The sequence below is a fragment of the Rhinolophus hipposideros genome (genome assembly GCF_964194185.1).
Source record: "Rhinolophus hipposideros genome assembly, chromosome: 11".
NCBI classification, from domain to species: Eukaryota; Metazoa; Chordata; class Mammalia; order Chiroptera; family Rhinolophidae; genus Rhinolophus; species Rhinolophus hipposideros.
Genome location: NC_138057.1, coordinates 71,640,231 through 71,653,911, shown reverse-complemented (window position 1 = coordinate 71,653,911; position 13,681 = coordinate 71,640,231). Strand labels below are relative to the sequence as shown.

The window sequence follows — 13,681 nt, the reverse complement described above, 5'->3', positions numbered from 1 at the left end:
CCAGAGCCAGGATGAGCAGGAGCCGCGGGAGGGAGCTCCCTGCTCCACAGCGTGAACGGCTTTCCAGGAGGGAGAAAAGCGATGTGCATGACTGTGGAAGACGCTCCCGCCAGGAACATCTGGGTCTAAATTCCTGACCTACCACTTTCTAAGTGTGGTTGTGAGCAGGTCGCTTCTGCTCTCTGAACCTCCACTTCCTCATCCTACCGTGGGGGTTATAATATTCTTCCTAGGGTTGTTGTGGGAATTTAGTGAGGTAAAATACGTGTGGGGCTTTGCACAGTGCTGGGCACAGAGTATGCACTATAAAGGAAGCTACGATTATTGTTAGTTGAGCACTTGGGAAAGTTTCTCTCTCTCTGAGAGGCTAAAGTTCCTTACGTATGAAACTGGTATAAAAGTGCCTTTCTCGAAAGCAAATGGAAAGGATGGAATGAGACCATAAATGTGGAAGATCCTCGGACCATGCCTGGCATAAAACAGATGTTCAAAAATGCCAGTTTCCTTCGTTTAGGAGCAGGAGCTGAGGCCGGTGAGCTCAGGATGCCGAGAAGGGGTGAGGGGTGCATGACCTTCCGGCCAAGAGAATACAAGGAATGTCTGGGGTGATTTTGGACAGAGCTCAAATCCCTACCATGGGGAGGTGGGGGGAACTGGGCGAGTGGCCCTCCTGTGGCACTTCACTTTCCTCCTCTGTAGAATGGGGTGAGGGTCCCTGCGTTGTGGGGTGCCTGAAGGAGCCCAGGCACGGCGCTTGGCACACAGCCAGCGCTCAATTACCGTAACAGCCAAAACGAGGCCCAGCACATGTCCAGGCTCTGCACACATCCAGCTCATGGGCCCCTACACCCACCCTTGACCTCTACCTCTCTGTCCCTGCATCCAGAGGAGGGGAGAGTTGGAGGGACCCTGCCAAGGCCCTGAAACCCAGGGTGGTGGCTGGTGCCAGGGATGGGGAGGCATCTCAGGAGAGGGCCTCGAGCTAGCACCTAAGGAGCCTAACTTGCCTCCACCCCCTCCACGAGTCTCTCCTGATGACGCCTCTTCTCGGGTCTGCCTCCACCCAAAAGAACAAGGGCTCTGATCCCAGCCCTGCCACCTACTACCTGGGTAAGTGACTCAAGCTCTCTGAGCCTGTGTCCTTAGGTATGGAATGGCCAGACTATGTCACAGGCTTGCCAGAACGTGATCCTAGTAAAAATCAGTTATGGAAAAACTCCAAATGCTACAGCGTGATTGGAGAGTCTTTGCAATCTACCTCAAACTCTAAACTACAATAGAACATCCAGAGATTCAAAGATGTTTTTATTATTACTAATCCTTTTAATTGGTTTTTAAAAGTACTTTCCCCTCTTAAGCATAAACAGAGGTATGGTACTGGAATGTTTTTGTTCCTTTCCCAGCTCAGAGAATAATCGTAACCAGCTGGAAGAATTATACATGACCCAGCACACAGTAGGCACGCAGTAGGGCTCCAGAACGATGGGCTCCAACAGATTTTCCCTCCCCAGGTTTGCTCCTGACCTCACCTCCCTCCAGACACCAGTCACCAGCATCATCTTCCAGGTGCCTGACCCTCTGGGGGCTTCCAGAACCCTCTGGGACACTCTTAGAGACAGGGCCTAATCAGAATCATCCCACCAGGATATAGTATATAAGGGCTGAGGCCAGAGCCGAGATGCTCAAAGCCAGCCACTCCTGCTTCACACTCATTCCCACCCCCACAAACCAACCACTATCCTGGTTCAGGGTCCCCATCTTTCCTCTGGAACCACTGCACCAGCTTCCTCACCTTCAACTGTCCCATTATCCAGAGATTGCATCATTCCCTACTCAAGACCCTTCCATGGCCCCCAGTGCAGACTGACAGCAGCTTGGCACCTGAGGCCCTCTGTGATCTGGTGCCCACGTGTGTTTGGCCTCATCACCTGCCAACCACCACCACCAACATCTGTGCCATCTAACCTTGTTTCTATACGTCCTCGATTTCCTGCCTCAGGGATAGCTGGCGTCTAGCCTTAGCTCTGTCTCTGACTCAGTGTGACCTTGGGCAAGCGCTTGGCCTCTCTGAGCCTCAGTCTCATGAGGCAATTGGGGGCTCTTGTGCAGATGAGACAAGATAAGGGACTGTCAGGGGCCAGGAAGCACCAGCCTGCTTACCGCTGCCTCCTCTGCACCTCCACCCCCGCAGCAGTGCTGAGTTTCCCCTAAGCTTTCTCTCCTCCACGCACTGGAATGCAGCCGCAGGCAGCCAGGGAGGGGAGCAGGAGGGAGGATGGCTTACAGGAAAATTACCCGGCTCAGGCCGGCCAATGCTGGCGCTTACAGCTGCCTCTAAAAGACTGGAGCTGGGGGCCTAGCAGGCTCTTCCTGAACCATGGACTTGGCCCCAGGCCTTGACCCCTGTCTGAGCTGGTGGGGGACTGGGGGGTACTCTGGGCCCCACTCCTCTGGGACATGCCCACTCTTTGGTACCCACAGAAACGGAGAAGGAGGCAAAACACAGACTGGCCTTTGTGAAAAGAGAAAATTGGCTCCTGCTGCTGCATGCTCGGGCCCCAGGCACTGACATGAAAAGGGTCCTCTGGGCCCCTCTGCTGAATCTTTATACCCCGGGTACCATGTCCCCACGTCATGTACTTCGTACCAGCACCACATATGCCACGCCCTGTGTCCCTCACACCTTGTCCAGTGTGTGTCCCGATGCCTGTTCCACGTCACGGCCCATGGACACCTTACACCTGGATCGTGCTCTGTGCACCATGTCATATCTGTTGCATGATGCACTCTGTACTACATACCACCTTTTGAATCCCATGCCCACTGTGTCAGGTCCTATCCCATGAAAGTGTGTGCCATCAACCTTGTCCTGGGCCCATGAATAGTGTCCCTCATGCCTTGGTGGCCATCTGTATCGTAATGGTGAAGGAGGGCAGGCTCTGGGACAGACTCCCAACCCTACACACCTTTACCAGGGAAAAGTTACCTCCCTTTTCAATGCCTCAGTTTCTCCAGCTATAAAACAGAAATGGTATTAACACTCACCTAATAAGAGTTGTTGTGGGAATTAAAAGAGAGAATGCATTTAAGGCTCTTAGCCCAGTGCCTGGCACAGAGTGAGTCTGCAAATGTTGGCTGGTAGTGTTAAAACTGTGCCCAAAACTGTGCACAGTTAAAACTGTGTGTATCTGTACTAGGTCCCGTGTACTGCATGCCAAGGCTTCCAATTCCCCAGCTCCTACTAGGCATCAGACATTCTATCACGTTTGTGAAATTCAAACGATGAGCTAAAGAAGGCTATGACGATCCCCTCTCTTCCAGAGGAGAAATCCCAGGCCCAGAGAAGGCCAACAATGTGCATGACCTCGCACAGCCAGAATGAATGAAGCTGGGAGGTGCACACAGTCTGCACATCCAGAGACAGAGTAGAATCGTGGTGGGCTACGGGGTGGGTGTGGAGAGTGCCAGCCAGCAGGCACAGGCATCTTTTAGGGGTGAGGAAAATGTTCTCGAACTAGACTGTGGAAATGACGGCACACCTCTGCAAATTTATTAAAACTCACTGAATTAAGTGAAGCGGGTGAATTATATGTATGTATATAACATGTACATTTACTTCGACAACTTACGTAAATTGTATTTCAATAAGGCTGGTTTTAAAAAAAGAGGGGAAAAAAGCCCCTGAACTTCCCATGCACCACACTGCCCAAGCATTCAGCCAGAGAAGTGACCCCCTGGGACTCAGTGGACACCATCATCAAGCACAGGCTGAGCAGCCACTCTGAGGCCCAGCCGGGAGGAGCCTTGAGTGACATGGTTCCCAAACACCTCTGCAGACCAGGTGCATAACATAATAGAATCATCGGGGGGGGGGGGGGTCCAGAAAACGTGGATTCCCAGGCCCCACGCCCAGCCTCTGAGTCTGTAGGTTGGGGTGGGGCCCGGGAACCTGGGATTCTGAGGCTCAGCCTGGACTGGAAACCACTTATCAAAGCCCAACATCTCCTTTCACTTTTGAGGAAACTGAGGCCAAGCAGGACAGGCGATGTGTCAGGTCTAGTTGATCAAGCAGTGGAAAAGCCAGGGCTGGCACTGAGACCCCTCCTTGTCCCTTCTCTCCATTCCCTCTTCCTCCCTCCCACTCCTCCTTGGCCATCAGCCTCCGGGTGACTCAGGGTTCTGAGTCATTCCGTAGCGCAACAGAGGAAACTTCTTAGGAAAAACAATCCCCAAACAAAGCTTCTCTGATCTGTGGAACAGAATAGGCCCAGGGCACTAAGAGTGAGGGAAGAGAACACAGGGTGGAGTTGGAGGCCAGGACCAAGACTTAGTCTCCCTTCTTGGCCACTGACTTGTGAGGGCCCTAGAGAAAGCACTTCTCTGTACTGAGCCTGTTTTCCCACCTGTAAATAATACCAGTATTGTCCACAGAAGCTCATATGGACCAGGTGACGTAAGTACTTATAAGCTTTGTCTTGTTGACAATACTTCCCCAAAACCCACAGGTAACATTATTCCCATTTTACAGATGGAGAAACTGAGGGTCAGAGAGGTTCAGCCCAAAGGTGCACTGTTAGGAAGTACAGGCAGAGTCTGAATTTAGAGCTATCTGACTTGGAAGTCTTACTCTCACTCCTACACACCTTTAAAACATACCTACTCTGTAGAGTGGCATGCAGATCATATCTCAACAAACATGTAAGGTGAACGGCCACAGAAGGTGCTCGACCATAAATGACTTTCTCTTTTTCTTCCTCTGTGTCAGGTCCTGCCTCAGGACTTCCTGGCCCTATGGGTGATACACGTAAATTCAGGTAATCACTCAAGTGGCTCTGGGCAGAGGGAGCGCAAAGCAGGGAGCACCCAGGACCTGACAGGCCACAAAGGAGGAGCATTTGAGCAGAGCCTTGAAGGATGAATGGAGGTTTGTCTTTGGGGAACTGGAAACAGGCCAGTCAGGTGGAAGGAACAGCAAAAGCAAAGGCTCAGGGAAACGCAAACACTGGAGAGGTGTGCCCGGGTGGAGACCTAGCCATGCAGGCGAGGGAGGGGCCTAACTGCTCGGAGTCCTGGACCGACCTGAGGCAGCAGAGGATTTTTAAGAAGGGAGAGAATAAGATGGGGACTGGTTGCATCTCTACAAAGGGCTCGGCTGATGGCTGAACCAATAGAATCAGGCCTGGGCCTTCCCCTGAGGCCTGGGCCTTTCCCTGAGGCCTCTTGGAGGCCCCCCTCTGAGCAGACTTCAGGGACCACCCCAGATCCCTTGCTACTTACCCACGGGTCAGAATTGCCCCCCAGGGCTACTTCCTCAGCCATAGCTGGGCTGGGCAGAAGGCAGACAGGCCTCTCCTGGCCGCATCGATCTAATCACACCGGCCTATAAATAGGCCCCTGTGGCTTAGTCTGAAATAGCTACGCCAGGCCCAACTCCACAGACATCACATGGCACGCACAGTTCTGGAAATGGTCCTTCTCCTTGACACAATGAAAAACCAAAACTTCCGCAGGAAACCATTGTTCACGCTCTAATTCCTTCTCTAAGCATGAGACAGTGGGCCTGTGGTCAATGGCTGCCGACCTACTTCTCATGACTGAAAGTGGGGCCTGTGACTCCTATGCTTCCCTCTCTGGGGACCCTGAGAGAGCCATTACCTCTCTCTGGGCCTCGGTCCCCCCCAATGTAAATTAGCGAGGTTGGATGATACCCTTAGGGTCTTTGTAGCGAGGATGTTCTCTGGAATTGTCTGGGGGGGAGCCCCTACACCCAGAACACCCATTCCATTATCACCTCTCCCCCCGTTGACTGAAATTTTAATTATCGGCATTTAAAAAATTATAATTGCAATAAACATTTGAGCCAGAGAGAAATGAACAGGTCCAAGCCCTGCCACCAAAGAGCTGTGTGACCTTGGATGAGTCACTACCCCTCTCTGGGCCCCAGATTCCTCAGCCATAAGAAGAAGGTGCTGGCGAGATGATGCCCAAGGTTTATGACTTTTTTCAATTTTCAATTGTTTTGTTTAGTGTTTATGAGAACCATGATAGGCCAGCCTTGTGCTGAGCGCTGGAGCTAACAAGACAAATTAGATCTCATCTAGCCCTCCGCACCCAGCCCTGCACCAGGCCCCAGTGGGGGAAATTTAAAAGCATTTCCAAACCCCTCAGAGTCCCACTAGAGGTCTCCTTTAGGGCTGCTGGGAACACCTTCGTTTCAGTTCATATTACAGATTTATGGCTGCTGCTAAGGACTCCCCAAGGGGCAGGTTAGGACATGGACTGGGCCCTGAGCCGTTACCAACCAACAGGGAAATAAAGGTAACCGGGCATCCCAATGCCCTAGAGATATGTTTAGCGCTTTACTTCCTCATCACTTAATCCTCGACGACCCTATGATCACCCCCATTTCACAGATGAGGACATTGAGGCTGAGAGGGGTTAAGGGATGTGTCGAGGGGCGCATAGCAAGTCAGGCCCAAAGTGATGCTTTGGCTCAGACCCGTCTCCCTCTGGAGCCCAGGGTATAACCAAACCCCAGGGCTGCAGTGAAACAGCGCTGGGCGGCTCATGTGAGCCACCCAATGGGGAATAACTCCGCAAGGGCTGGGGACAGAAAGGGGCACGGAGTATTTTACCGTGTGTGTGTGTGTGTGTGTGTGTGTGTGTGTGTGTGTGTGTGTGTGTAGGAGGGACCCAGCGATATTCACTCGATCCAACCAGCTTATAATGTTGCACCCTCCAATCCACCCTCCCCTCTCAAATCCCATCAATGAAGCCACTCCTCTGCTCAAGACCTGTTCATGGCTCCCCGGCACCCAGAGGCTCGAATCCTGGCATTCAGTGCCTCTCCCAGTCCTGCTCTCCCCGTCACATCCTGCCACTCCTCAGCTCAGCGTCACACTCCCGCTCTAGCTGCACTGCTCACTGGTCCCCAAGCACAGCAGCTCCAGGTGGCCGAGCCTTTGCACATGCGACTTTCCTTGTGTGGAATACCCCACATGCCTCTCATCCTAGTGCTTGACTCAGAGGAGGAAAAGGTCTCCCTGGCTTCAGTAGCCCCTGGCACTGAACACAATGCACTCTGGGCTCAGCCACCACAATTCTGGATCTCTAGGGGCAGGGCAGGTCTGATGAAAAAAAATTCAAGGAGCCCAGAGAACACTGGGAAGTGCACATTTCTCAGGACTCCCCAAGACCAAGCCTTGTACTAAGGCACAGCGTGAGCATGCCACGGTGTGGAAGAACCAAAAATTACACCCTTGGGGCTTATCGGTGTGGGGGTGGGGTCTATCTCTTTCAAAGGTTCTAATAATGAAATCTGGGCAAATCTCTCCCCTACTTTAAAACTTCGAGTAGTTCCCCAGTGGCCTAGAATAAAATTAAAACTCTACACAAGGCTCCCAAGGGCTTGCATGACTAAGGTGGTACATGGTCTCCAGTCCCTTCTCCCATGACGCTCCCTTCTTTCAGTTCCTCAACAACTCTGCACGCAATGTCCTGCCTCCGAGCCTCGCCCATGCTGTTCCTTCTGCCTGATGGCTCCCTTCCCAACTCCTTTTGTTCCCTCTTCAGGTCTAGGTTTTTTCCGGGAGCCCTCCCTCATCTGTCCAGACAGAATCCCATCACACCCACCCAATCCCATATGCTCTCACAACCCATATTCCCTTTAAAGCTGAAGAAATAATGGATTTTTATGTATGTAATGACTTACTATAAGACCCAGGACAATAAGACAATGAGGAACAGGAAAACCTTGTTCTCCGACACCCAGTTCAGGGCTTAAATATCTGTCAAGTGAACGCACCCATGAATGAATGAATGAATGAATGAATGAACCAATCAACCAACGAATGAGTGAATGAACGAGTGTATGTAATGAGTCTGTATGTAACTCAAGACAAGAAGGTGGTCAGAATCCTGGTGAACATTAGAGGCAGAAAACCAGGGCCCAAAGAAGGTCAGGGAAGCAGGAGATAAACTGGATGGTACAGCCTTCCAGAAGCAAAAAGGAGAGAGAGCTTCTAGAAGGAGAAAGTATCTGATGCTCCAGAGGCGGTACATGGAGACCTGAGGAAATGCCCCTGGATTTTGACAAGCAGGAGCTCAGTGGGGCCTCCCTGGCTAAGCCCAAGTTCAGCGGAAGGGGCACAGTGCAGGGTGGGGAAGAGCAGTGCAGGGTTTGAGCAAGCTAAGCTTACTGAACAGGTACTCAGCTGGGCCTGAGCCCTGCAGGGTCTGCACAAGCATGGAAAGCAGTTGTTACTAAAAGCACGAACAGAGCCTAACACCCTTTTTGGTGACAAATCATTGAGGTAATTCAGCTTTAGGAGTTGGAGTGGTCAGGGCTCCCTCAGTCTCAAAAGCTGGAGCTTCAGAACCGAGACCAGCCCCCATCCCTCCTCTCTGGGCAGCATCAGGGCTACCCCTTTGTCAGAACCCTCGGGCTGTGGCTGAAGTGGGATAAACCCCTCTCGGCCTGGTGGGCCTCCTAGGAATCCTGGCTTTGAGGACAAAGCATTCTGGAGACCGTCAGATCTAAGTTTGGGGAAAGGGGAACATCTCTGACTGTGGTCGGTATCACCCCCTGGAAGTCAGCTGGGCCGTGGAGGATGAGTAAGCCCTGTAGGCATTTGGCCCCTTCTCCTTTTGGCAACCAAAGGTGATGTCATGAGCTGGAGGGGTGTTTTCCAGGCTCTCCCACAGTTGCTATTAATTAGAAAGTCACTTCTGTGTTGGCGTTGGAAGTTGGGTTAGTCCCCTAGTGGTGATCCTTCCTGTTTTACAGCTCACAAAGTCCTTTGGCATCTGGGAGCTTGTGTAGTCCTCGTGACAACTTGTTCGATGGGTGCGGGGGAGACCAACGCACCTATTTTATAGGCAGAGAAACCAAGGCCCAAGCTGGGACATAACCCAGGTCTCCTGCTTGCAGCCCAGGACTCTGCACCATACCCCTGCAAGTCAGGTCACCTGTGAATCTGATAGTCAGGTGGGCCCCACCCTGCCAGCCTTCCCCAGGTGGTATGACTCATCCACCTTCCCCGTGACTCACACTGCCAGGCACTCCTCCTATAGTCAACAAGCCAGAAATTAGGCCCCACTCCCCAGCTTTTCTCACCTCTCCAAAGCCTCCAGGGAGAATTCCTGCACCTCCTCCTGGCAGACGCCACCCTCTTACAGAAGAGCTAACAGAGACCTTGAGAGGGAATGCAACTGTCCTATAGCCACTCAGCCAGCAAGCAGCACAGCTAGGTGGGGGCCCAGGCACCCTGGCACCCAGCCCAGTCCTCTTCCCCACAGGTTCACCCTCGCCTGGCCTCCCTCTCAAGGGAGGGTGAGAAACAAATGAGGTAACAGGCAGATTGTACCCTGAGCTTTACTAGAAAAACCTCAGAAACTACCTTTGAATCAACTGTGGCAACCAGTGGCTGCTTCCGCTGTCCCTTCCAGACTCCCCTGGGCAGCCAGAGCGGGTTTAGGAGGACGTGAGATGTCTGTACTGCTCTACTTACCTTTCAAGGCTGTCAGGCTGAAGAGGGCTGTTCCGGGTGGAGGTGCTGGGTCCGAGGCAGAAGCTGTAAGAGTAGGTATCAGCACCACCTATAAATAAAAAGCCAAGACTCTCAGTGTCAAGGGCTCAAGGTCATCTGGTCAAATCAAAAGCTTCCACTCCTCCCCAGCCCCCACTACCAGGGTCACATAGTCCCTACTTGCATTCCTCCAACAAAGGGATACTTATTTCCTGCCAAGGCTTCAAGACCTTCTGTTGGAGAGTTTGGATGGTTAAAAATATTGTCGTTAAGATGTGTTAAAATCTTTCTCTATGCCTTATACATGCTGATCTTAGCTCTTCCCTCTGCAGTCAGCCAAAACAGGTCAGTCACCCTATTTCCCAACGGCTCCTTGGAGACTTCAAAACAGTGATCTTGGGCCCCTGAAGTCTTCTGCAAGTTGTACACCCCCTTTCCTCCAGCTCTTCCTGAGACCAGGGTATCCAGTTCCCTCACTGCCTTCCCTGATCTACTCCAAATGAACCCTGTCTCTCCTGACAAAACAAGATCCAGAATTAGACATTCAGATGAGTTCCATTCAGAGCAGGCAGGGCAAGCAGAACTCTCACCTCCATCATTCTAGTTATCATGCCTCTATTAATTCAGCCTAAAATCCCATTAACATTTAAGGTAATGCCACTGCATGACTGAATTCAGCGTACAGTCAACTTCAGAGCTGTGGTTCGGGGTTCTGGAGTTAGACAAAATGGTCCTTCAGTTAACTATGTAACTTGACCAAGTTACTGCACTTCTCTGAGTCTCAGTTTCCTTCTCTGTAAAAGAGGGGTTATGTTAGAACTCACACCATAGGGTCATTATGAGGATTAAAGGAGATAAAATATGTCAAGGGTTTTGAACAGTGCATGTATTACTCTGATTAGTAATTAAATCCCTAAGTCTTTTTCTAGGAGTTATATCTTTCTCATGTTGTAGTTGTGCAACCTGAGGACCCAAGCTGTTTACATGCCATAATCCCACCTCTATACCTAAGCATTGCTCTATTCTTGCAGGAGCGTATTATCATTCTCTGGTGACGGGTCTTTCTCTCCCATCAGACTGAGCTCTCCACCAGACTGCTCTGCCTCTGAAGGTGCGGCCCCAGCACATGACCTGGCGAACAGCAGACCAGCAGGTGTATGCTAGATGGCTGAATGAAGGGCCGGCCTACCTCGGCCAAGATTGTGCAGCCCCGTCTTCCAGCCCCCACCCACCACCCACACTCACCTTTCAGAGACAACCTGGATCTTTCTCCTTCCTCGCGCTACCGAGTCCCAGTCATCTAGATCTGGAGACAGCTCAGTAAGCTGGCTCCAGCCTACACTGGAAAATTTCTGCCCAAACCAGCTTCTCCAAGCCAAAGTCCAGGTTCCCAAATGCAGTGGGGTCCTGCAGGCTGCTGGGATTCAGACACAAATGCGCCCTGTTCTCAGCTGCCAGTACATGACCCAGCCATTCCTGGTGGATTTCGGCACTGTGAGTGGCACGAGTGCACAGCAGGAGATCTGGAAAGAGGCTGGCACGTATCTGAGCCTTAGCACCTGGTGTTAAGTGCCATCTCTGTAGGCCTTCCCCAGAGAGTTCCACCAAGACTTCCTGGTTCCGTGGGACAGATCAAAGCAGAGGTGGCTTTTGTATGTATGGCTCCCCTTTGGCCCCTAGATAAAAAGTCCAAGATCCTTATCCTTAACGAACTTTTCAACACCTTTCATGATCTGCCCTCATCAAATCATAAAGCCTCAGCCCTCACCAGTTCCTCTCTTCCACCCACACCCCTCCAGGCTCCAGCCAGACACGGCTGTAATCTGTTCCTTAAATCCTTGGATAATCTTTGCATAGACTGCTTCCTCTTGTTTCAGAACTCTCTTTCACCCCGGTTCTTCCTTCCTCCTTCCACTCATGATCAAGCCCAGCTTTCCTCCAGGAAATCTTCTCTAACCTTCCCTTTCCCTTTGAGGCTGAGCTCCTCTGAGTTCTCACTGGCCTGGTCTTCCCTGTCACACCGTATTACGGTCTGTTTCCAAGGCTGAGACCTGCTCCCGTGTATGCTAATGCCTAGCCTAGGGCTGGGGCCACCACAGCTCACGATTTACCAAAGGAAGAAACTAGTGACTCACATGTGTGCACACACTCACAGCACAGAGCCGACTGAGAGTGCAGATGCTGCCACCTATGGGCGAAAAGGGCATTACACTCTTTCCCAGGATTCGGACATTGGGAGCTCCACCGTTTCAGACTGGGCTGGGTTTAGAATTAGCCCCAGCTAACTCCAAGTTGGTCTGTTTTCCATCTTGGACTTGAAAGTTGAAGTGGCTTAAAAACAAGGTCCACAAACCACTGACTCTAGTCTATCGCCCACACGCCCCAGATGGAGCCATAAAGAGAGGCGGGTCCTCCCAGCACTCAGATCCCAGCCCAGGCTCACTAGGTGCCTGTTTGCCGAACCACATCTTAAAGCAGAGGGAGCATAAGCACTTTCAATAGTCAGAGCTGCCCATCAGTGGAAAGGCTGGCCTGCGGGTAGAGAGCTCACCGTTAGTGAAGTGTAAAAGTCACCAGAACCCTATCTGTCTACTGGGCTGAAGAGGAGCTTTCTGACCTGGGGGTTGGGGGGCACGGGCAGCTGTACAGAGCTGTTTTTCTCCTAAAAGACTGTTTCCCAGCTCACTGGGAGGACCTTCAGATTTGGTGAAACATGGTATCCATCCAGTAATGCCAGAAGTGTTCACAGGGCCACCTCAATGACAACAGTGATTTTCTGAGCACCTACCAAGTGTCAAGCATTTCATATACATCATCTCTCATCCTCACAAGACCTCTGCCAAGCAGCTATCATTGTTCCTATTTTGTGAAGGAAAGACACAAGCTCAGAGAGGTGAAGTAATGTGCTCAAGGTCACACAGCTAAGTTGTCTGGGCAGTTCCCACCAAGTCAGGCTGCCTCACCCCTATATCTTGGTCTCACTAAATTTCAAGCTATAAGGCTAGGCTTCTTGCTCACTAGAGAAAAACATAAAGCTTTGATTACTCTAGATCAGTGGTCAGCAAACTTTTACTGGAAAGGGCCAGACAGTAAATATTTTAGGCTTTGCGGGCCACATACCCTCTCTTTTGTGTATGCTTCCTTGTTTGGTTTTGAGTGTGGGGGTTTTGTGTGTGTGTGGTTTTTTTTAACAACTTTTTAAAAATGTAAAAATCCTTACCTCAGAGGCATAAAAAAACAGACTGGGGCCTCCCCAGGCTGTAGTTTGCAGCCTGTAGATAAAGAAAGTTTATAATTTTAAGTAGAAAAACTTGGAGTGGAAATGGTTCAGCCAGATGCTGGGCCCTTCAGATGTATTTCTCCCCCTTCAGATGGCTTCCTATTGAGTCACTCTCTTCTAAAGGAGGGTCCTACTTTGCTCTGCAATTAGGCACCAAAATATTTCAAGGGCTGTTCAGATTCTAGAAACTCATAGCTGTGGACCAAATAGCTAGATCAGTGGAAAAGAAGGAGGTAAATACAATGAGTAGGAGGAACATCAGAGATAAGACATTTAGAGATACGGGCTCCTGGTCTGGCCTCTCCCTGAACAGGGACTTAGAATCTCATTATGCCAAGGGTAGCCCCTGGACCAGCAACATGAGCCTCACCAGGGAGCTCAGTAGAAATGCAGAGTCTCAGGCCCCATCCCAGACCTATAGAACTGGAATCTGCATTTTAACAAAATTCCCAGGTGATCCATGTGCTGATAAAGTTTGAGATGCTCTAGAACACCTTTATGTCCAACTGCAACACTGAACAAACCCTGTCCTCAAGGAAAGGGTCCAAAGGCATCTTTCTTTATGTTGTAACATTAAGTCTCTGACCTAACATCTACACTAGTGACCTCAAAAAGCACGCCGCTTTAGGATGCACAATTGACAGAATAAAACCTGCCACTGGACCTAGAAATTAAACCTTCAACTGGCAGAAAAGTAGACCTAGGGGGACCAACCAGAGAAGGTGCCATTCCTCATTTTGCAGTGGGGAGAAACTGGTTAGGAAGGGAAATGACTATTCCAAAAACCACACTGCCAGGACAAACGAGGGGTCTGACCATGGCCAAGTTCCTCAATCTTCACAGGCCTTAGGTTTAATAATAAGTGAAATAATTT

General features: G+C 50.9%; 1 protein-coding gene across 13 annotated transcripts in view; it reads right to left on the bottom strand.

Annotated features, from left to right (window-relative positions):
• GSN (gelsolin) overlaps positions 1–13,681 on the bottom strand; it is a 100,039-nt gene that overhangs the window by 32,308 nt on the left and 54,050 nt on the right. For 7 of the 13 annotated variants that reach the window (XM_081065660.1, XM_081065658.1, XM_081065659.1 and 4 more), the window contains one exon: positions 9,510–9,597. Coding sequence is in view for 1 of the 13 variants with exons in the window: in XM_081065663.1 (XP_080921789.1) it covers positions 5,278–5,319 (42 nt within the window). In the remaining 12 variants the exon portion in view is untranslated. Of the gene's footprint in view, positions 1–5,277; positions 5,385–9,115; positions 9,194–9,509; positions 9,598–12,747; positions 12,800–13,681 lie in introns of those variants that run through there. The other 6 variants (XM_081065662.1, XM_081065661.1, XM_081065666.1 and 3 more) reach the window with 3 other exon arrangements.